Source organism: Lepidochelys kempii, chromosome 7, assembly GCF_965140285.1.
Source record: "Lepidochelys kempii isolate rLepKem1 chromosome 7, rLepKem1.hap1, whole genome shotgun sequence".
NCBI classification, from domain to species: Eukaryota; Metazoa; Chordata; order Testudines; family Cheloniidae; genus Lepidochelys; species Lepidochelys kempii.
In genome coordinates, this window is record NC_136386.1 from 126,118,469 (window position 1) to 126,140,748 (window position 22,280).

Here is a 22,280-nt window from a genome sequence, read left to right on the forward strand (position 1 = left end):
GAAGGGTCAGTGACCTTTTCCAACTCCTTAGGTTCTAAGGCTGGAGGACAAAGCTAGGAAATATTAAATCTGTCTGTGAGTTAGTGCTGGAGAGGCCCACTCTCACACCAAATGGCTATAGTGTAACGTGGGAGGTGTGGTGAGGTTGTTTGGTTGACTCAGAACAACAGAAGCTTGTTGAGGTAATCCCCAAAACCCCTCTCCAGTAAGGACAATGTAATAAGTGTGTGTTTTGAGGGGGAGAATATCAGTGACCCAAAACTTCAGGGCTGTGGAAGGGCAAGGGTGAGTTCTTCCTTTGAGTATCCTCTGCATATTCCCACTCATGGGAATGCTCTGACCAGAGTAGCCTGAACGGTAAACTTCTACTAGAAGTAGCCATTGGAGCATCCATGCGCCTCCCTTGCTCGTTCCCCTTCTTTCCCTCCCCCACGAATTCCAAACGTTCTAGGGCAAGGGTTTAAAAGGAGCATGGTGCTCTGTTGCCTCATTGCCTTCAGCTGTGGCCAGCTGGATGGTTACATTGTTGCTATAGGATCCTTTCAGATCCTATAAGTGAATAGGCAGTTTGTATAGGTTAGTTGGTATATACGTTCACAGGGTTACATAAAGGATAACATGACAGATCAGAAGGCTAAGAAAGCCTGGATTCAAAAGATGCATCTGGTGCTGCCCAGGTATATTCCTAGCATTGGGCACATATCCCAGATGTTTGGCATGTTTGGGGGAAGGGCATTCTCCCTCTAAATGTCCAAACTTCTCATCATTTATCACAAGGGCAAAGAGAGACAAAACCTGCTCCAGGCAATTTTATTGCAGGAAGCACTGACAGTGGCAGCTTGTTTTCAGAGACCGGCTTCAGCCCCACCTCTGCCTCCCGCCAGCTCTGCAGGGAAGAAGTGAGATTCAGCTTCTATGTCAGGCACGATATCCAAGAGAGTTATCAGGATCTGAAAAATGGTCTGGATCAGTGACAAACTGTTTCCAGAGCTGTCCCATTTCAGAGAGACTCAGCTGCAGTACTGGGGAAAAATTTGCAGCCCTCCTCAGTGTCGGCTTTATTACAAATTGCCAATCTGAGAGAGGAGGACATACCAGGACAGAATCTCATTATGGAGCCAGGCTCTGATTTAAGCTTTCAGTGTAGAGCTAGGAGCCATTCCTCTATGGATCCAACAAGATTGGATCTAGAGGAGCCTGTCAGAAGGGTGAGATCTATGGAGCCAATTCAGAGAACTGAGGAGGATTTGTTAACTAGCACTGCTCTGCATAGTATTACCGTTAAGCAGTAAAGACACAAGCAGTGCGAAGTAATATCTTTTTTTCTGGACCAACTTCTGTTGGTGAGAGAGACAAGCTTTTGAGCTACACAGAGCTCTTCTTGAGGACTAGGAAAGGTACTCAGAGTGTCACAGCTAAATACAAGGTCAAATAGATAGTTTAACATAAGTAGTTAGCCCATTTTCTAAGGGACCAAAAAAGGTGAAGTGGCCCGTTTTCACCCTTGTAGTCCTAGGACTGCACCACTGGACAAATGCATCACAGAACCAATGCTATACCTGAGATACATCAATTATATTTTTATCCTCTGAACAGATGGCTTAAACTCCCTCATAGATTTCCACCACAACTTCAACCACCACCACCCATCCATCAAACTCTCTCTGGAACATTCCCACACTAGCATCAACTTCCTTTACACCATAATCAGCTTCACCCTACAGATCACTATATACAAGGAACCCACAGATCACCACACCTATCTTCATAGATCCAGTAACCAACCAACACACCAAGAAATCTGTTATCTACAGCCAGCCACTCAGATACCATATAATATTGTCTGAGGAACAAGTCCAAGATATACACCTTAAAACACTCAAAACTGCCTTCACCAAACAAGGACACTCCCAGAGAAGTAGATCGCATCATAGAATGGGCCACCCAAATACCCCAAGAGAACCTTTTTAAATACAAAAATAAAACCCGCTCTGACCACACACCCTCGTTGTCACCTATCACCTCACACTGGATCCCATATGAACTATCATCAAACTAAAAGCCATACTCGATGGTTTCTTTCCACCCTGAAAGAAATCTTTCTGGAACCCCCTTTTCTGGCCTACAGACAACCTCCCCGCAACCTCTCCTAGCTCAACAGAAGCAAGCTCCCCACAGATCAGGACACATTAACTCAAAGCAGCACCAGACGCTGCCAGAACAACAGATGCAAAACCTTCTGACATAGCTCCATTGCTACAATGATCAACACCCCCCACAACACAGCTTTCAAGATCTGTGGGTCTTACACATGCCTATCACAACTTGGGGGGTACCTCATCCAGTGCACTAAATGACCCAGTAACTATGTGGGTGAAAGCAGACAATCACTACGCTCTTGAATGAACTCACACAGGAAAATAATAGACAACGATACCACATCACCTATGGCTGAACACATTCAACAAAGTGATCACTCTATATCTGACCTATCAGTCTTGATCCTCACAGAAAACCTGCACAACACTTTCAAAAGACAAGCCTGGGAGCTTAAATTCATAACTTTGCTAGACACTAAAAGTCATGATCTTAAATACAGACACTGGATTTATGACTAATTACAAACAACCCCTCTTGTAGTCATGTGACAACAGGGATGTTATTTAGTCACTTCACCTTGAATGGTCCCATAGAATATGTGCTAACTACTTATGTTAAACTATGAATGACCTTGAGCGGATCACTGCAGACTACGTGGCTCTGGGAAGATGGATAAAGAAGTTTGAGGCGCAAGTGGTGTTCTCGTCCATCCTCCCCATGGAAGGAAAAGGCCTGGGTAGAGACCGTCGAATCGTGGAAGTCAACGAATGGCTACGCAGGTGGTGTCGGAGAGAAGGCTTTGGATTCTTTGACCATGGGATGGTGTTCCAAGAAGGAGGAGTGCTAGGCAGAGACGGGCTCCACCTAACGAAGAGAGAGAAGAGCATCTTCGCAAGCAGGCTGGCTAACCTAGTGAGGAGGGCTTTAAACTAGGTTCACCGGGGGAAGGAGTGGGATACCAGGAGGAAGCACGAGCAGGAGCACGTGAGAGGGGAGGGATTCTGCCTCATACTGAGAAAGAGGGGCAGTCAGCGGGTTATCTCAAGTGCCTATACACAAATGCACAAAGCCTGGGAAACAAGCAGGGAGTACTGGAAGTCCTGGCAAAGTCAAGGAATTATGATGTGATTGGAATAACAGAGACTTGGTGGGATAACTCACATGACTGGAGTACTGTCATGGATGGATATAAGGTGTTCAGGAAGGACAGGAAGGTGTTCAACAGAGAAAGAAAGAAAAGGTGGGGAAGTTGCATTGTATGAAAGAGAGTAGTATGACTGCTCAGAGCTCAAGTATGAAACTGCAGAAAAACCTGAGAGTCTCTGGATTAAGTTTAGAAGTGTGAGCAACAAGGGTGATGTCGTGGTAGGAGTCTACTATAGACCAGCGGACCAGGGGAATGAGGTGGATGAGGCTTTCTTCCGGCAACTCGCAGAAGTTACTAGATCGCACTCCCTGGTTCTCATGGGAGACTTCAGTCATCCTGATATCTGCTGGGAGAGCAATACAGCGATGAACAGACAATCCAGGAAGTTTTTGGAAAATGTAGGGGACAATTTCCTGGTGCAAGTGCTGGAGGAACCAACGAGGGGCAGAGCTCTTCTTGACCTGCTGCTCACAAACCGGGAAGAATTAGTAGGGGAAGCAAAAGTGGATGGGAACCTGGGAGGCAGTGACCATGAGATGGTCAAGTTCAGGATCCTGACACAAGAAAGAAAGGAAAGCAGCAGAATACGGACCCTGGACTTCAGAAAAGCAGACTTTGACTCCCTCAGGGAACTGATGGGCAAGATCCCCTGGGAGAATAACATGAGGGAGAAAGGAGTCCAGGAGAGCTGGCTGTATTTTAAAGAATCCTTATTGAGGTTACAGGCACAAACCATCCCGATGTGTAGAAAGAATAGTAAATATGGCAGGCGACCAGCTTGGCTTAACAGTGAAATCCTTGCTGATCTTAAATACAAAAAAGAAGCTTACAAGAAGTGGAAGATTGGACAAATGACCAGGGATGAGTATAAAAATATTGCTCAGGCATGCAGGAGTGAAATCAGGAAGGCCAAATCACACCTGGAGTTGCAGCTAGCAAAAGATGTTAAGAGTAACAAGAAGGGTTTCTTCAGGTACGTTAGCAACAAGAAGAAAGTCAAGGAAAGTGTGGGTCCCTTACTGAATGAGGGAGGCAACCTAGTGACAGAGGATGTGGAAAAAGCTAATGTACTCAATGCTTTTTTTGCCTCTGTCTTCACGAACAAGGTCAGCTCCCAGACTACTGCACTGGGCAGCACAGCATGGGGAGGAGGTGACCAGCCCTCCGTGGACAAATAAGTGGTTCGGGACTATTTAGAAAAGCTGGATGAGCACAAGTCCATGGGGCTGGATGTGTTGCATCTGAGAGTGCTAAAGGAATTGGCGGGTTGTGATTGCAGAGCCATTGGCCGTTATCTTTGAAAACTCATGGCGATCGGGGGAAGTCCCAGACCACTGGAAAAAGGCTCATGTAGTGCCCATCTTTAAAAAAGGGAAGAAGGAGTATCCTGGGAACTACAGGCCAGTCAGCCTCACCTCAGTCCCTGGAAAAATCATGGAGCAGGTCCTCAAGGAATCAATTGGAGGAGAAGAAAGTGATCAGGAACTTTCAGCATGGATTCACCAAGGGCAACTCATGCCTGGCTAGTCTAATTGCCTTCTATGATGAGATAACTGGTTCTGTGGATAAAGGGAAAGAAGTGGATGTGTTGTTCCTTGACTTTAGCAAAGCTTTTGACACTGTCTCCCACAGTATTCTTGCCAGCAAGTTAAAGAAGTATGGCCTGGATGAATGGACTAGAAGGTGGATAGAAAGCTGGCTAGATTGTCGGGCTCAACGGGTAGTGATAAATGGCTCCATGTCTAGTTGGCAGCCGGTATCAAGTGGAGTGCCCCAAGGGTCGGTCCTGGGGCCGGTTTTGTTCAATATCCTCATAAATGATCTGGAGGATGGTGTGGATTGCACCCTCAGCAAGTTTGCAAATGACACTAAACTGGGAGGAGAGATAGATATACTGGGGGGTAGGGATAGGATACAGAGGGACCTAAACAAATTGGAGGATTGGGCCAAAAGAAATCTGATGAGGTTCAACAAGGACAAGTGCAGAGTCCTGCACTTAGGATGGAAGAATCCAATGCACCGCTACAGACTAGGGACCGAATGGCTAGGCAGCAGTTCTGCGGAAAAGGACCTAGGGGTTATAGTGGACGAGAAGCTGGATATGAGTCAACAGTGTGCCCTTGTTGCCAAGAAGGCCAATGGCATTTTGGGATGTATATGTAGGGGCATTGCCAGCAGATCAAGGGACGTGATTGTTCCCCTGTATTCGACACTGGTGAGGCCTCATCTGGAGTACTACATCCAGTTTTGGGCCCCACACTACAAGAAGGATGTGGAAAAATTGGAAAGAGTCCAGCGGAGGGCAACAAAAATGATTAGGGGACTGGAACACATGAGTTATGAGGAGAGGCTGAGGGAACTGGGGATGTTTAGTCTACGGAAGAGAAGAATGAGGGGAGATTTGATGGCTGCTTTCAACTAGCTGAAAGGGGGTTCCAAAGAGGATGGCTCTAGACTGTTCTCAGTGGTAGCAGATGACAGAACAAGGAGTAATGGTCTCAAGTTGCAGTTGGGGAGATTTAGGTTGGATATTAGGAAAAACTTTTTCACTAGGAGGGTGGTGAAACACTGGAATGCGTTACCTAGGGAGGGGGTGGAATCTCCTTCCTTAGAAGTTTTTAAGGTCAGGCTTGACAAAGCCCTGGCTGGGATGATTTAATTGGGGATTGGTCCTGCTTTGAGCAGGGCGTTGGACTAGATGACCTCCTGAGGTCCCTTCCAACCCTGATATTCTATGATTCTCTGATTCTATCTGTTTGACCTTGTATTTAGCTGTGACACTCTGAGTGCCTTTCCCAGACCTCAGGAAGAGCTCTGCGTAGCTCAAAAGCGTGTTTCTCTCACCAAGAGAAGTTGGTCCAATAAAGGATATTGCTTCATTCACATTGTCTCTCTAATATCCTGGGACTGACATGGCTACAACAGCCTGTATACAACAGTGTTAGAGCAAAAAGAAAAGGAGTACTTGTGGCACCTTAGAGACTAACAAATTTATTTGAGCATAAGCTTTTGTGAGCTACAGCTCACTTCATCAGGCAGATCTGTCTATGGCTATACTGACAATTGAGCCAGTTACTGTATCTCAGAACACATCAGGTGTTTTACTACAACCAGTCAGGCTGACTGCTTCTCTGAGAGTCAGCCAAGAACTGGAAAGGGTCAGGAGCTCTCTGCTGCTGCATCCTACAAAGCCCTTTTGGCATTCATGGAGAAGAACTTCTCTCCACTCTCCTTTTCCAGGAGATTGTTATGTCCCATCTGAGTTGCAAATGGATTGGGGCCAGTAGAGGAGGTGGATCACAGATCAGAATAAGGGAAAACTTCTTATAATCAGTTCAGTGCTGGCCTTCTGGATCTGCAGGCCCAGAGAGATTTCAAACCAGATCCATCAGTAAGGTTTTGGCCCGAGTGGCATCGGATTGGTCCTGCTTTGAGCAGGGGGTTGGACTAGGAAGGGATGAGTTCCGACCTTCAGCAAGACAGTATCAGGAGGACATTCAGTTATTATATCCAAAGGATAGGACCAACCAGTGCAGCTTACTCAGAACAAGTCACCTATGGAAATAGGTGAAATATTCAGTGAGGAGGAACTGGAGCTGGGAGAGTCTGATTCAGAATTAAGGGATGTATCTTCTCTGGATGAAAATGTGGGGACATCTCAGTATCATCACCATCTGAAGATGCTGTAGCCTTTTATGAGTTAATATCGAGAATGTCAAAGATGTTAGATATTCTTTCTGTTTTTGTGGTGGAATCATTGAATCCTATCTTCAGTGTCTTTGGGGCAGCGGCTAGTCAATGAGTCACACTTCTCTTGTTAGAGGGATAGCTGCTTCAGCAAGCAAAGGCGTCTGGAATATTCAGACCATTCAGCCTCCGAAGTGGTACTTCACAGATCAAAAGGTGCCCAAGTTCACTTTATTTCACCAGATGAGGAAGGGAAGAGGCTGCCTATGTTAGGAAGAAAAATATATATTCCGCTGCATTAAACATTCTCATGTCCAGCTATGAAGCTGTTGTGGCTGGGTGCCAATACCCTCTCTTGAGCAAAATGTCCTCTTTTCTTAAGTTTGTGTTCCTCTGGAAGTGCATTGTCAAATGCTGTTTTGACTGAAGAACTGAGTGTTGTCAAGCAACAATTGAAAGCAGCTTTTGACCCCTCCAGATACTTCAGCAAGGTCAATAGCTTTGGCTGTCTCACTAAGGAGACACACACTATGAAGACCAATGGGATTCCCTCATGAGACAAAAATGAGGATTGAGGACCATCCATTTGAAGGAGAAGGCCTGTTTATTATTCAGACTGATGAGGTATTAGAGAAGACGGAAGAACGGAAGAACCCAATGCACAGCTACAGACTAGGGACCGAATGGCTAGGCAGCAGTTCTGCAGAAAAGGACCTAGGGGTGACAGTGGACGAGAAGCTGGATATGAGTCAGCAGTGTGCCCTTGTTGCCAAGAAGGCCAATGGCATTTTGGGATGTATAAGTAGGGGCATAGCGAGCAGATCGAGGGACTTGATCGTTCCCCTCTATTCGACATTGGTGAGGCCTCATCTGGAGTACTGTGTCCAGTTTTGGGCCCCACACTTCAAGAAGGATGTGGATAAATTGGAGAGAGTCCAGCGAAGGGCAACAAAAATGATTAGGGGACTGGAACACATGAGTTATGAGGAGAGGCTGAGGGAGCTGGGATTGTTTAGCCTGCAGAAGAGAAGAATGAGGGGGGATTTGATAGCTGCTTTCAACTACCTGAAAGGGGGTTCCAAAGAGGATGGCTCTAGACTGTTCTCAATGGTAGCAGATGACAGAACGAGGAGTAATGGTCTCAAGTTGCAGTGGGGGAGGTTTAGATTGGATATTAGGAAAAACTTTTTCACTAAGAGGGTGGTGAAACACTGGAATGCGTTACCTAGGGAGGTGGTAGAATCTCCTTCCTTAGAGGTTTTTAAGGTCAGGCTTGACAAAGCCCTGACTGGGATGATTTAACTGGGAATTGGTCCTGCTTCGAGCAGGGGGTTGGACTAGATGACCTTCTGGGGTCCCTTCCAACCCTGATATTCTATGATTCTATGATTCTAAGATAAAAAATATAAGATTTTTTGCTAGATCAGTGGTTCCCAAACTTGTTCTGCCGTTTGTGCAGGGAAAGCCCCTGGCCAGCTGGGCCGGTTTGTTTACTGGCCGCATCCGCAGGTTCAGCCAATCGCGGCTCCCAGTGGCCACGGTTCACTGCTCCAGGCCAATGGGAGCTGCTGGAAGCGGCACGGCCAAGGGACCTACTGGCCGCTGCTTCCAGCAGCTCCCATTGGCCTGGAGCAGCGAACCACGGCCACTGGGAGCCGCGATCGGCTGAACCTGCAGACACGGCAGGTAAACAAACTGGCCCAGCCTGCCAGGGGTTTTCCCTGCACAAGCAGCAGAACAAGTTTGGGAACCATTGTGCTAGATCTTTAAGTTTCTTTAATACAGGGAAGAGGCCACATTCAGTTCCCATTACACACGTATCTAAGGTAATACGTCACCTTCATCTCCTTCACTTCGTTACAATTCTCAGAAAAGGGCATATCCTTTCCAACCTCAATATTATTCCCCACATCACCAACTACAACAGAGAAAGAAATTTAAGTCTCACAATAACAAAGGGAATGTTTCATCTTTGTTCTCTACAGTTCATCTAAGACATCAGATTTGACATAAGGACACAGAGCTTCAAGACAGTCCACCTGGACATGGTTTATCCATAGTTTGGGGTCCAGCAGTCCATTTTTAATTACCAATGGGAGTTAATAACATCAAACAGATGGATTTTAGAAGTTATTTCATGCATGTGCATAATTCAATTCAAAACCTTTTCTCACAACAATCCACCTGCTTCATATCTGGGCTGAGATCAAAGTCATCTCAATTTGTTCAAAAATGAAGGTTCAGTCTCTGCTCCAGTTAAGTACAATACAGGTAATTCCATGAGATCATAGAGGGAAGGGGTTTTTACTCACGTTATTTTCTAATCCCAAAAAAAGGTGGAGGGCCTTCATCCTATTTTGGTTTTAAGTAGATTAAACACTTATATAAAGAAATTATGTTTCTACATGCTGCCTCTAATTTATGTAATACTCTTTCACTCCAGGGTTGGTTTGCAGCTGTGGATTTAAAAGACGCATACTTCCACATTTCATTCTATAAGACCATGTCAGTGGTTTGTTGTTGAAGAGGACCATTTTCAGTACAAGGTCTTCCCTTCCAGGTTGTCCACAGCACTTTGGGTGTTTACAAAATGCCTGTCTAGTGTAGGAGCATACTTAAGAAGGCAGTGGATGTATGTATATCCATACCTAGACAACTGGTTAATAAAAGTATCATCCAAGGAAGGGATCTTACTACATGTATATCAGATATGTTCACTGTTTGTCAATCTGGGATTACAGATAAATTGGGAAAAGTCATGTCGAAACCCTACTCAAAGGACTCTTTATAGGAGCAATCTTGCTTTTATCTGGGGGGGGAGATTTTCTCCCAGAGGTGAGATATATCAAAATAAACATATCTCCTCTTCCAGTTACCAAGACAACCCTTCAGTTACTGGGTCTATTGGCGTTAACCACAGCAGTGACTCTTTATGTTCATCTTCAGATGAGAGATCTTCAGCACTGGTTATCAAAGAACTGTGAACCAGTGTAGATGATGTGCATTGAAAAATATTAATTCCACAACACGTGCTAATGTCATTAATGGGATGAACAGACAATCAAAATGCAGTGAAGTGTACACTTTTCTGTCCCCCATAACATCAGTTACACTGATTACCGATGCACCTACCTCAGGATGGGGATCCCATCTGAACAATGAATATTTTAGAACTGAGAGCAATCAGATTAGCTCTCAGGTCTTTTCTACTTCAAATAAAAAACAAAGCAGTTGAGGTAGTAACCTACACTAGGACAGCGTTATATTATCTAAACAAGCGATTCACTCTGTGGAATTATGCAGGGAGGCCAAGAGTATTTGTAAGGACTCTGTAGAACATGATATGAATCCAGTAGCAATTCACATGGCAGGAGAACAGAACACTCTTGCAAATCATCTGAGTAGATCATCAGGTCAGATCCACAAATGGTTCTTGAAGGAAGAAGTAGTGATTCACGCCTTCTGTTTATGGGGGGAGCCCAATAATAGACTTGTTTGCATTCCGCAGCAACAGGAAATATCAGAGCTATTGTTCTAGGGCAGGCAGAAACAAGGAATCAGTATTGAACCCTTTTCTAATACAGGGGGGTCAGGCCTAAGGAATGCTTTTTCCTCATTTCCCCTCATTCAGAGAGTGATAAATGAGAAGACAGGACAAAACCAGGGTGATTTGAATAGCACCAGCATGACCCAGACAGCAGTGGTAGCCGGCTTTGGTACATCTGTCACAAGGATTAGTGGAATCTTTATCACTGATACTAGACTTGTTAATGCAATAAACAGGGAAGGTCTATCATCTGAACTTTCAGTCCCTTCTCTTGACTGCATGAGGAATAGACTTTCAGAGGTGCTAGAAGAAAGCCTTTCATTAGAAGTACACAATGTACTGTTATTTTTCTAGAAAGGAATTCACATGGATGTGCTACAGTCTCAAATGGAATAGGTTTCTATTGTGGATTTCCATGTATAATTTGGATCCTTATATGGCACCAATTACAATTAATGCTAATATATAATTATCTTAAGAAGACACCTCTTTCATTATCTTCAGTTAAGGTTAATCTCTCAGCCATATCATGTATCTGTAGAGGGAAAATCAGTTTTTACTAATGATGAAATGTAGAGGTTTTTGAAAGGCCTTAATAATTTGTATACTCCAATAAGAATTCCTGTGCCCTTCTAGGATCTGAATGTAATACTAGCATAAATAATGAGACCAAGGGACGTACTGGCCGCTGCTTCCAGCAGCTCCCATTGGCCTGGAGCAGCGAACCGTGGCCACTGGGAGCCGCGATCGGCTGAACCTGCAGACACGGCAGGTAAACAAACTGGCCCAGCCCACCAGGGGCTTTCCCTGCACAAGTGGCAGAACAAGTTTGGGAACCATTGTGCTAGATCTTTAAGTTTCTTTAATACAGGGAAGAGGCCACATTCAGTTCCCATTACACACATATCTAAGGTAATATGCCACCTTCATCTCCTTCACTTCGTTACAATTCTCAGAAAAGGGCATTTTGGGATGTATAAGTAGGGGCATAGCGAGCAGATCGAGGGACGTGATCGTCCCCCTCTATTCGACATTGGTGAGGCCTCATCTGGAGTACTGTGTCCAGTTTTGGGCCCCACACTACAAGAAGGATGTGGATAAATTGGAGAGAGTCCAGCGAAGGGCAACAAAAATGATTAGGGGTCTGGAACACATGACATGAGGAGAGGCTGAGGGAACTGGGATTGTTTAGTCTGCAGAAGAGAAGAATGAGGGGGAATTTGATAGCTGCTTTCAACTACCTGAGAGGTGGTTCCAGAGAGGATGGTTCTAGACTATTCTCAGTGGTAGAAGAGGACAGGACAAGGAGTAATGGTCTCAAGTTGCAGTGGGGGAGGTTTAGGTTGGATATTAGGAAAAACTTTTTCACTAAGAGGGTGGTGAAACACTGGAATGCGTTACCTAGGGAGGTGGTAGAATCTCCTTCCTTAGAAGTTTTTAAGGTCAGGCTTGACAAAGCCCTGGCTGGGATGATTTAATTGGGGATTGGTCCTGCTTTGAGCGAGGGGTTGGACGAGATGACCTTCTGAGGTCCCTTCCAACCCTGATATTCTATGATTCTATGATTCTCCCTTTGAACCTCTAGGTCGGGGTGGGCAAACTACAGCCAGGGCCCGCATCCGGCCCTTCAGACGTTTAAATCCGGCCCTGAACCTCCTGCTGGGGAGCGGGATCCAGGGCTTGCCCCACTCCGCACATGCTGTGGCTCCGTGCGCCTCCCAGAAGCAGCAGCATGTCTCCCCTCTGGCTCCTATGCGTACGGGCAGCCAGGGGACTCTGAATGCTGACGCTGCCCCTGCCCCAAACACCGCGCCCGCAGCTCCCATTGGCTGGGAACTATGGGAGCTGCAGGGGCGACATCTGTGGATGGGGCAGCACACCAAGCTGCCTGGCTGCGCCTCTGTGTAGGATCCAGAAGGTGGACATGCCGCTGCATCCAGGAGCTGCTTGAGGAAAGTGCCGCGTGGAGCCTGCACCCCTGATCCCCCTTCTGCCCTCCAAACCCCTTGGTCCCAGCCCAGAGCACCCTACTTCACCCCCATCCCCTCATCCCCAGTCCCACCCCATAGACTCTACCCCCCAGCCGGAGCCCTCCCCCTCCCCCACAGCACCCCTGCTACCTCTTGGAGCCCCCTCCCGCTCCTTGAACTTTCATTTCTGGCCCCACCCCAGAGCCCACACTCCCAGCCGGAGCTGTCACTGACTCCCGCACCCCAACCCCCCAATTTTGTGAGCATTCATGGCCTGCCATACAATTTCTATGCCCAGATGTGGCCCCCCAGGCGGCACCTCCCCTGCTCTAGGGAGCTAGTCTCTATTTAACCTATCTGTAAAAACTCTGTTTTAGTAATCCCTTCTGCCAGGAGCATAAGTCAATTGCATGCATGAATGCTGATCCACCGTTCAGTGTGTTTCATAAGGATAAAATGGTTCTTCGCACTCATTCAAAGTTTTTACCAAAAATAGTCTCCGATTTTGACATAGAACAATCTATAGTTTTACCATTTTTTCCCCCAAACTCCATACTCATGTTGGGGAAGTTAAATTACACACATTAGTTTATAAGGAGAGCATTATCTTTTTACTTAGGCCATGTCTACACTAGCACTTATGTTGGCAAAACGTTTGTTGCTCAGAGGTTTGAAAAAAAACACACTCCTGAGCGACATACGTTTTGCCAGCAAAAGTGCTTATGTGCACAGCTCTATGTTGGCAGGAGATGCTCTCCCACTGACATAGCTACCACTGCTCATCGAACTGGTTTTATTACGTCAATGGGAGAGGTCTCTCCTGTCGGCATAATGCAGCTACACGAGTGCTCTTACAGCAGCACAACTGTATCGATACAGCTGTGATCCTGTAAGCTTGTAAATGTAGACATGGTGTTGGACAGGACTAAACAATTTAGACAGTGTTCTAGGCTGTTTATAGCTTAGGGACCAAAAAACAAGGGTAAAGCCATTTCTGTACAGATTCTAGGTGGGTTAGGTTAGGTATTTATGTTCTTATCCTCAATTTATAAGATTAATAAGAACATAAGGATGTCCATACTGGGTCAGAATGGTCCATCTAAGCCCAGTATCCTGTCTTCTGACAGTGGCTAATGTCAGATGCTTGAGAGGGAATGAACAGAATAGGGCAATTATTGAGTGATCCATCGCCTCTCATCCAGTCCCAGCTTTTGGCAATCAGCGCATAGGGACATCCAGAGCATGCAATTGAAGGGATTATCCTTTCCTCAAGGCATCAAAACTCATTCAACTAGATCAAAGTCAACTTGCATGGCTTTCCCTAGACATATTCCTTTCTTAGAAACAAGTAGAGCAACAACTTGGGATACTGTCCACATTTTTACTACACATTACTCTTTAGACTTGGAATCTAGATTGGAGGCAAAGTTTGGTAGGGCAGTCCTGCATTCCCTGTTTAACTAGAACTCTGCGTCCTACCATCCCGGGTCAAAGTACTGCTTATTAATATATCCCATGAGTGGGAATATGCAGAAGACACTCAAAGGAAGAAACGACGGTTACTTATGTATGACCAAGGTTCTTTGAGATGGACTCTGCATAGTCTTACTCATGCCTCCCTTTCCCCATTGCTTCAGAGCCTTACTTACCAAAGGGCTTGGAGTCACGGGGGAAGGCACTGAGGCAGTGGAATGCCACACTCCTTTTTAAGCCTTGCCCTGGAATGTCCAGAGTTTGGGAGGGGGAGGGAGGCAAGGGAGGCATGTGGCTGCTCCAATGGCTACCGCAGTAAAATTTTACAGTTTAGGTCGCACCACTCGGAGCATTCCAATGAGTTGAATATGTAGCATCCATCTCAAAGAAAATGGGTTACAAGTAAGTAAGTTCATTTCTGGAGAACCACCTAACTCCCTATGGAGACAGTGTAACATGGATCATAAGTGTGATTATAGAATTCCTCAGGCTCTAGTACCCTTAGTTGCAGAAAAATCTTAGGCAGTGGGAGTCTGATGCTTCAGGAACTGTCTCTGGGGCATGGGTATCCAAATGTCAGGGCACGCTGCAGTTTGGCTTGCCAGCTCCTGGGTTGCAGAGGTGCTGGTAAGTATGGAAGAGGATTCTGAGATAGACCGAGGTTGGGGTATTGTTTTTAATGAGACTTTTAATAGGGTGATTAAAAAAAAAGCTTTAGTCACACTCAGCCTTGCCATGAGTAGGTTTGACTCCCTTGTCCGAAAAAGAGTTTTCCTGTTTATCCCATGGCTGAATTTGATCAGTTGTGCTGAATGAAGGTCTGAGCTACCTGGTGCTGATGGTGTCACTTCCCTTTGTAACATTTTCTTTCCTTCTCTCCTGCTTTTCTCTTCTGCTTGCCTCTCAGCAGAGCAGGACTCCTTCGTATACCTTGCCAAGAAGCGGAAACCCTGGTTATATCATTGGGGCACCACTCTTGTCTCTAAACAATGGTGCCAGGCAGCAAGTATCCTTTCTGATAACAGGTTTTACCTGTCACCGTCACATTCTAGCGTAGCTGTACCCTTTAGATTTTGGATTAACTGGGGAGGTGTTACGTGAGTGTCACATTGCAGCCTTTGTCTAACCTTTCTCTTGGGGATAGTGGGAAAGGTTCTTCAATGGGGGTCTCTAGGCATTCCTATACACATGAAACACCCTCCCTAAGCTCATCCATTAGGTCATCACCCTCTCCCTGTTCAACTCCTTCCTGAACACCCACTTCTACCATCACTCCTACAAGAAATTAACCTGCTGACTATAGCAACATTGTGAGTACTAAGGAATATCTATGTAGTTAACACAGTGCTTGTTTGGTTTTTTGGGTATCTGCCAAGAGGTAGCCATGTTCCACTTCAGGTGCTTTCCTGTACCCTGTGTCCATTTCTCTGTATATTTCTTCATAGCAAGGACCATGTTTGGGAAGCACTGGAAAGCACTACTGGAAGCAAATAACTGATAATAATATTGAAGGTGTCTTGACTATGACTGGATTAGAATCATGTATAAGAGTTAAGAGAGATTTTAGGGATTCTCTAACTGGTTGAGGGTGTCGCTGGCATGTTTGGGTGGGTATTTCTTTGGTCACAGTGGCTAACTTGGTTAGGGGGGGTTAGGTACATGTGCTACAATAACTGGCACTGTTGGTAGGAGGTTTCTACTAATTAAAGGATTATCTTGTTGAGGACTGGTTGGGTAACCCATGCTGTTTAACTTCCCTTCTATTTGGCTTCTTGACACATAGCCCCTTCCCTCAGGTGACTATCTTACAGAGCCAGGGTGATGGAATATGCTCTCAGACTCTCAGGTACAAGGTACAGTTTGGAATGAATGTGAGGACAAGCTGCCAGCTCAGGTAACAATTTCCACCATTCCTTCCTCCCCAATCCTCAGACAAGTTTGCAAGTAGCTTGGGTAGCACCCTCTCCTGTCATTGCCACACAGGGTTTGCAGGGCTCAGGTTGTGCTGTGGAGCTCATGTAGTACCTTCTTTGTAAGTCCCCATATTGGGCTTGGATAATCTCTCCCACACATGCCTGAAGGCTTTGAGCAGCACTGGAGACAAGGAACCTCTACAAGAGAGAGCCCTCCAGAGCAGCTTGAACACTATTAATTGTGGAGGTCTGTTGGGGAGGTTCTGAGGCTCCAGTTCTAGGCATGTATTTCACATCACAATACAGGAATGCAGGGCTTGGATTCAAGGAGTAGTATTATAATAGTATTATAATTAGGAGTAGTGTTATAATTATCCTTGAAAGGATTAGATTTTTATTATTCAATATCAGCAAAGATCCATTTTGCACCATATACACACAAGCTGATGAAAAATATTTCCATTGATAATAATGGACATTTACAGATAGGCAAAGTAAAGTGCTATTTAAGAGTTTGATTTGAAGCTATTTACTTTGTATGTTTTGACACGTGATGTTGACAATGTGTGTTTTAATGGTTATAAAGCTTGAACTTTTTGAATCTCAAGATCTGCTTGTGACAGGATTGGTCACAGAGCTCCCCTTGGGTCTGTCACCTGATGTGCTGAAATTACCTCTGAGCCCATTTTCCCTGCCAGCTTGGGACTCCAGAACCCCACCTTGTTGACCCAGACACACTAGTCCATTTTACTCTGTATAAAGCTTATACAGGGTAAATTCATAAATTGTCCACCCTCTATAACACTGATAGAGAGAAAAGGAGTACTTGTGGCACCTTAGAGACTAACCAATTTATTTGAGCATGAGCTTTCGTGAGCTACAGCTCACTTCATCGGATGCATGCCATGGAAACTGCAGCAGACTTTATTTATACACAGAGAATATGAAAAAATACCTCCTCCCACCCCACTGTCCTGCTGGACAGCAGCACCACCAGCAGGACAGTGGGGTGGGAGGAGGTATTTTTTCATATTCTCTGTGTATAAATAAAGTCTGCTGCAGTTTCCACGGCATGCATCCGATGAAGTGAGCTGTAGCTCACGAAAGCTCATGCTCAAATAAATTGGTTAGTCTCTAAGGTGCCACAAGTACTCCTTTTCTTTTTGCGAATACAGACTAACACGGCTGTTACTCTGAAAACTGATAGAGAGATATGCACAGCTGTTTGTATTAATCACTTACTCTGGGTTTACTAATAAACAAAAGTGATTTTATTAAGTATAAAAAGTAGGATTTAAGTGTTTTCAAGTAATAACAGTCAGAACAAAGTAAGTCACCAAAGCAAAATAAAACAAACTCGCAAGTCTAAGCCTAATACATTAAGAAACTGATTATAGGTAATATCTCACCCTCAAAGATGTTCCAATAAGCCTTTTTCACAGACTAGAGCCCTTCCTAGTCTGGGCCCAGTCCCTTTCCCCTGGTACAGTCTTTGTTGGATCCAGCAGACATCTCAGGTGGTAAGCAGGAGTTTTCTCATGACTGGCAGCCTCCTTTGTCCTGCTCCACCCCCTTTTAAAGCTTTTGCACAAGGCGAAAATCTTTTGTCTGCTTGTCCCCACCCCCGCCTCATCAATGGAAAAGTACTAGGATTAAGGTAGATTCCAGTATCATGTGACATGGTCACATGTCACTGTAAGACCCCTAGTCTCCATTCTTCCTGGGGTGGCCTACCTACACAGGAAGGTTTGCAGGTAAATAAACCATTTACAACCAATTGTCCTAGTCAATGGGAGCTATCAAGATTCTAAACCACTATTAATGGCCCTCGCTTTGCGTAACTACAGTAGGACTTCAGAGTTATACTTCATATTTCTAGCTTCAGATACAAGAATTCAAATAGGAGGAATATATTCAGTAGGTTATAACCTTTGTTATGATACCTTACAAGAGACCTTTTGCATAAAGTATATTCCAGTTACATCATATTCACACTCATAAGCATATTTCCATAAAACATATGGAGTGCAACATCACACTGCTGTCATTGTCTGACCACAACCCTATAATTTTCCACAACTGTGCGAATTTAAATGGAGAAAATTGAGAAAAATGCTTAAAATAAAAATTGATTTCTGTAAAGTGTGTATGTGTGTGTACGTAAAATAACATAGGAATGGTCAGACCAATGGTCCATATACCACAGTATCCTGTTTTCTGACAGTGCTCAATGCCAGATGCTTCAGAGGGAATGAACAGAACAAGGCAATCATCAAGTGATCTGTCCTGTCTCCAATCCCAACATCACGCCGTCAGAGGTTTAGGGACACCCAGAGCATAGAGTTGCATCCCTGCCAATCTTGGATAATAGCCATTGATGGACCTATCCTCCATGAACTTATTTAATTCTTTTTTGAACTCAGTTATACTTCTGGCCTTTAGCACATCACCTGACAACATGTTCCACAGATTGACTGTGCATTGTGTGAAGAAGTACTTCCTTATGTTTTGTTTTAAACCTGCTGCCTATTAATGTCATTGAATGACCCTAGTTCTTGTGTTATGTGAAGGTGTAAATCACACTTCCCGGTTCACTTTCTCCACATCATTCATGATTTTATAGAGCTCTGTCATATCTCCCCCTTAGTCATCTCTTTTCCAAGCTTTTTAATCTGTTCTTGTGTGGAAGCTGCTCCATACCCCTTATCATTTTTGTTGCCCTTCTCTGTACCTTTTTCATTTCTAATGTATCTTTTTATGAGCTGGGGTGACCAGAACTGCAAGTATTCAAAGTGTGGTGATACCATGGATTTATATAGTGACAGTATGATATATTCTCTCTTATTGTCTATCCCATTCCTAATGATTCCTAGCATCCTGTTTGCTTTTTTGAGTGCTGCTGCACACTAAGCAGATGTTTTCAGAGAACTATCCATGATGACTCCAAGAACTCCTTTTTTTTTTTTTTTTTTTTTGAGTGGTAACAGCTAACTTAAACCCCACCATTTTGTATGTATAGTTGGGATTACGTTTCCCAGTGTACATTACTTTGCATTTATCAACACTAAATTTCATCTACCATTTTGTTGCCCAGTCACCCAGTTTTGTGAGATCCCTTTGTAACTCTTCGCATTATCTTGAGTAATTTTGTATCATTGGCAAACTTGTCACCTCACTGTTTACGCCTTTTTCCAGATAATTTATGAATACGTTGAACAGCACTGGTCCACGTACAGATCCCTGGGGGACATCACTATTTACCTCTTTCCATTCTGAAAACTGACCATTTATTCCGACCCTTTGTTTCCTGTGTTTTAACCAGTTACTAATCCATGAGAGTACCTTCCTTCTTATCCCATGATGGCTTACTTTGCTTAAGAGCCTTTGCTGAGGGACCTTGTCAAAGGCTTTCTGAAAGTCTAAGTAGACTGTTTCCACTGGATCACCCTTGTCCTGTCACCATAGATTTTCTAACATAGATTTTCTAACGAAGAAAATAACAGAACACCACTAGCCGTCACCTTCAGCCCCCAACTAAAACCCCTCCAACGCATTATTAAGGATCTACAACCTATCCTGAAGGATGACCCAACACTCTCACAAATCTTGGGAGACAGGCCAGTCCTTGCCTACAGACAGCCCCCCCACCTGAAGCAAATACTCACCAACAACCACATACCACACAACAGAACCACTAACCCAGGAACCTATCCTTGCAACAAAGCCCGTTGCCAACTGTGCCCACATATCTACTCAGGGGACACCATCACAGGGCCTAATAACATCAGCCACACTATCAGAGGCTCGTTCACCTGCACATCCACCAATGTGATATATGCCATCATGTGCCAGCAATGCCCCTCTGCCATGTATATTGGTCAAACTGGACAGTCTCTACGTAAAAGAATAAATGGACACAAATCAGATGTCAAGAATTACAACATTCATAAACCAGTCGGAGAACACTTCAGTCTCTCTGGTCACGCAATTACAGACATGAAGGTCGCTATCTTAAAACAAAAAAACTTCAAATCCAGACTCCAGCGAGAAACTGCTGAATTGGAATTCATTTGCAAATTGGATACTATTAATTTAGGCTTAAATAGAGACTGTGAGTGGCTAAGTCATTATGCAAGGTAGCCTATTTCCCCTTGTTTTTTCCTACACCCCCCTCCCCCAGACGTTCTTGTTAAACCCTGGATTTGTGCTGGAAATGGCCCACCTTGATTATCATACACATTGTAAGGAGAATGGTCAGTTTGGATGAGCTATTACTAGCAGGAGAGTGAGTGTGTGTGTGGAGGGGTGGGGGGTGAGAAAACCTGGATTTGTGCTGGAAATGGCCCACCTTGATTTTCATACACATTGTAAGGAGAGTGGTCACTTTGGATAAGCTATTACCAGCAGGAGAGTGAGTTTGTGTGTGTGGTTTTTGGAAAAAAGGGAGGGGAGGTGAGAAAACCTGGATTTGTGCTGGAAATGACCCAACTTGATTATCATACACATTGTAAGGAGAGTGATCACTTTAGATAAGCTATTACCAGCAGGAGAGTGGGGTGGGAGGAGGTATTGTTTCATGGTCTCTGTGTAAATAATGTCTTCTGCAGTTTCCACAGTATGCATCCGATGAAGTGAGCTGTAGCTCACGAAAGCTTATGCTCAAATAAATTGGTTAGTCTCTAAGGTGCCACAAGTACTCCTTTCCTTGTCCACATGTTTGTTGACCCCCTCAGATAATTCTAATAGATTGGCTGAGGCACGATTTCCCTTTACAAAAGCTATGTTGATTCTTTCCCAACAAATCCTGTTCATCTATGTGTCTGATTCCACTCTGTTCTTTACTATAGTTTCAATCAATTTACCTGGTACTGAATTTTGGCTTACTGGCCTGTAACTGCCAGGACCACCTCTGGAGCCATTTTTTAAAAATTGGTGTCATGTTAGCTATCTGGTACAACAGTTGATTTAAATGATAGGTTACATACTACACTTCGTAGTTCTGCAATTTCATCTTTGAATTCCTTCAGAACTCTTGGGTGAGTACAATCTGGTGCTAGTGACTTATTACTGTTTAACTTGTTAGTTTGTTCTGAAACCTCCTCTGTTGATACCTCAGTCTGGTTCCTCAGTTCCTCAGATTTGTCACCTAAAAAGAATGGCTCAGATGTGGGAATCTCCCTCGCATCTTCTGCAGTGAGGACTGATACAAAGAATGGCCTTGTCTGTTTAGAGTATTCCTTTAGCACTTAGATCATCCAGTGGCAGGCTTCCTGCTTCTGATGTACTTTTTGTGTGTGTGTGTGTAAAAAATGAATTCTGCCAAGCCTTCATTATAATGAAGTACTCTATGAAGTGATATTCCTACTCCATGATTTACAGAGTCAATAATTTGGTTCATTCTCTTCCTCGAGATACCCTCCTCCCCCAACAAACAAAAAAACCCCATGGTGACAGGATATCTGAGGCACTCCATCAGTCTCCTCAACATGCAGCAAATCATTGTCAGTGTTTTGTGCACTCTTCTTCTCCCTTTTACTTTCATGGAGGACATGGGCTGAATCCATACAGAATTGAACACTAACATTTCCAAAATTCCTCCATGCAGTCATTACCAAAGTAGTAGACACCTTGAAATGGGGTCATTACTGAAGAAAAATGCTCTGTATTAAGAACTGGCTGCTTCTCTGCTCCAAAGGACTCAGACTGCCAAAGATGTGTTCTGTCTCATTTCCAGCATATCCCAAACAATGGAGGATGGAAACTGTAGCTACTTTCAGGAGAAGCTATACCAGGCCCTCCAAGGGGTGAGCAGCCCACAGGCTCTGGCCATAATTGGCAGTGCTGAGCCAACCCAGAGAGATCAGTGGACCAGCCTCATTGTCCGGAACTGCAGCATGCAGGTAATAAGAATGGAGGGCCAACTCTGAACCCAAGTTCTTCTCTTCTGAGCTCGGCATGCAAGATTATATTGCTTTGGGGATCGTGGGAGTGGGAGAGAATCAGAGTTTTCTCTTTCTTCTTTGTTAGTAGCTCGCTACTGGAGTCAAACAGGGTACATATTACTCTGTGTGTCAGACCACTGACCTGGTTCAGGGACCCTAATGCATACAAATAGATGTTGTTGTTCCACACTCATGCTGTTTAGAGGCTCCTCTTTGACTAGACAAGCAGGGAACGAGCAGGATTAACTTTTGTAGCCCCATATTACCCATGTATAAGTGGGTAGGAGAGGTCTAATACTGCAGCCAACGTTTTACTGGCCAGTTCTGAGACTGTGCAGTAGAGCTCACTCTACCCACTTCTTTGTTGCTGTTATAATGCTAGTATTGTAATCTTTGTGTTAATATTGGCCTCTGTCTGACCACTGAGTTATCCTGCTGAATTGTTGTCCTTTGAGACTTACCCTTATCCAGTGTTTGTCTATCTCAGGGCTGATCTACACT

At 44.6% G+C, this 22,280-nt stretch overlaps 1 protein-coding gene across 1 annotated transcript in view; it reads left to right on the plus strand.

The window, feature by feature from the left end:
* The window catches only part of TCTN3 (tectonic family member 3), a 60,119-nt gene that overhangs the window by 30,149 nt on the left and 7,690 nt on the right, over positions 1–22,280 (plus strand). Inside the window, exons 10-12 of the mRNA XM_073354693.2 lie at positions 14,835–14,930; positions 15,721–15,818; positions 21,572–21,737. Coding sequence (XP_073210794.1) covers positions 14,835–14,930; positions 15,721–15,818; positions 21,572–21,737 — 360 coding nt within the window. The remainder of the gene's footprint in view (positions 1–14,834; positions 14,931–15,720; positions 15,819–21,571; positions 21,738–22,280) is intronic.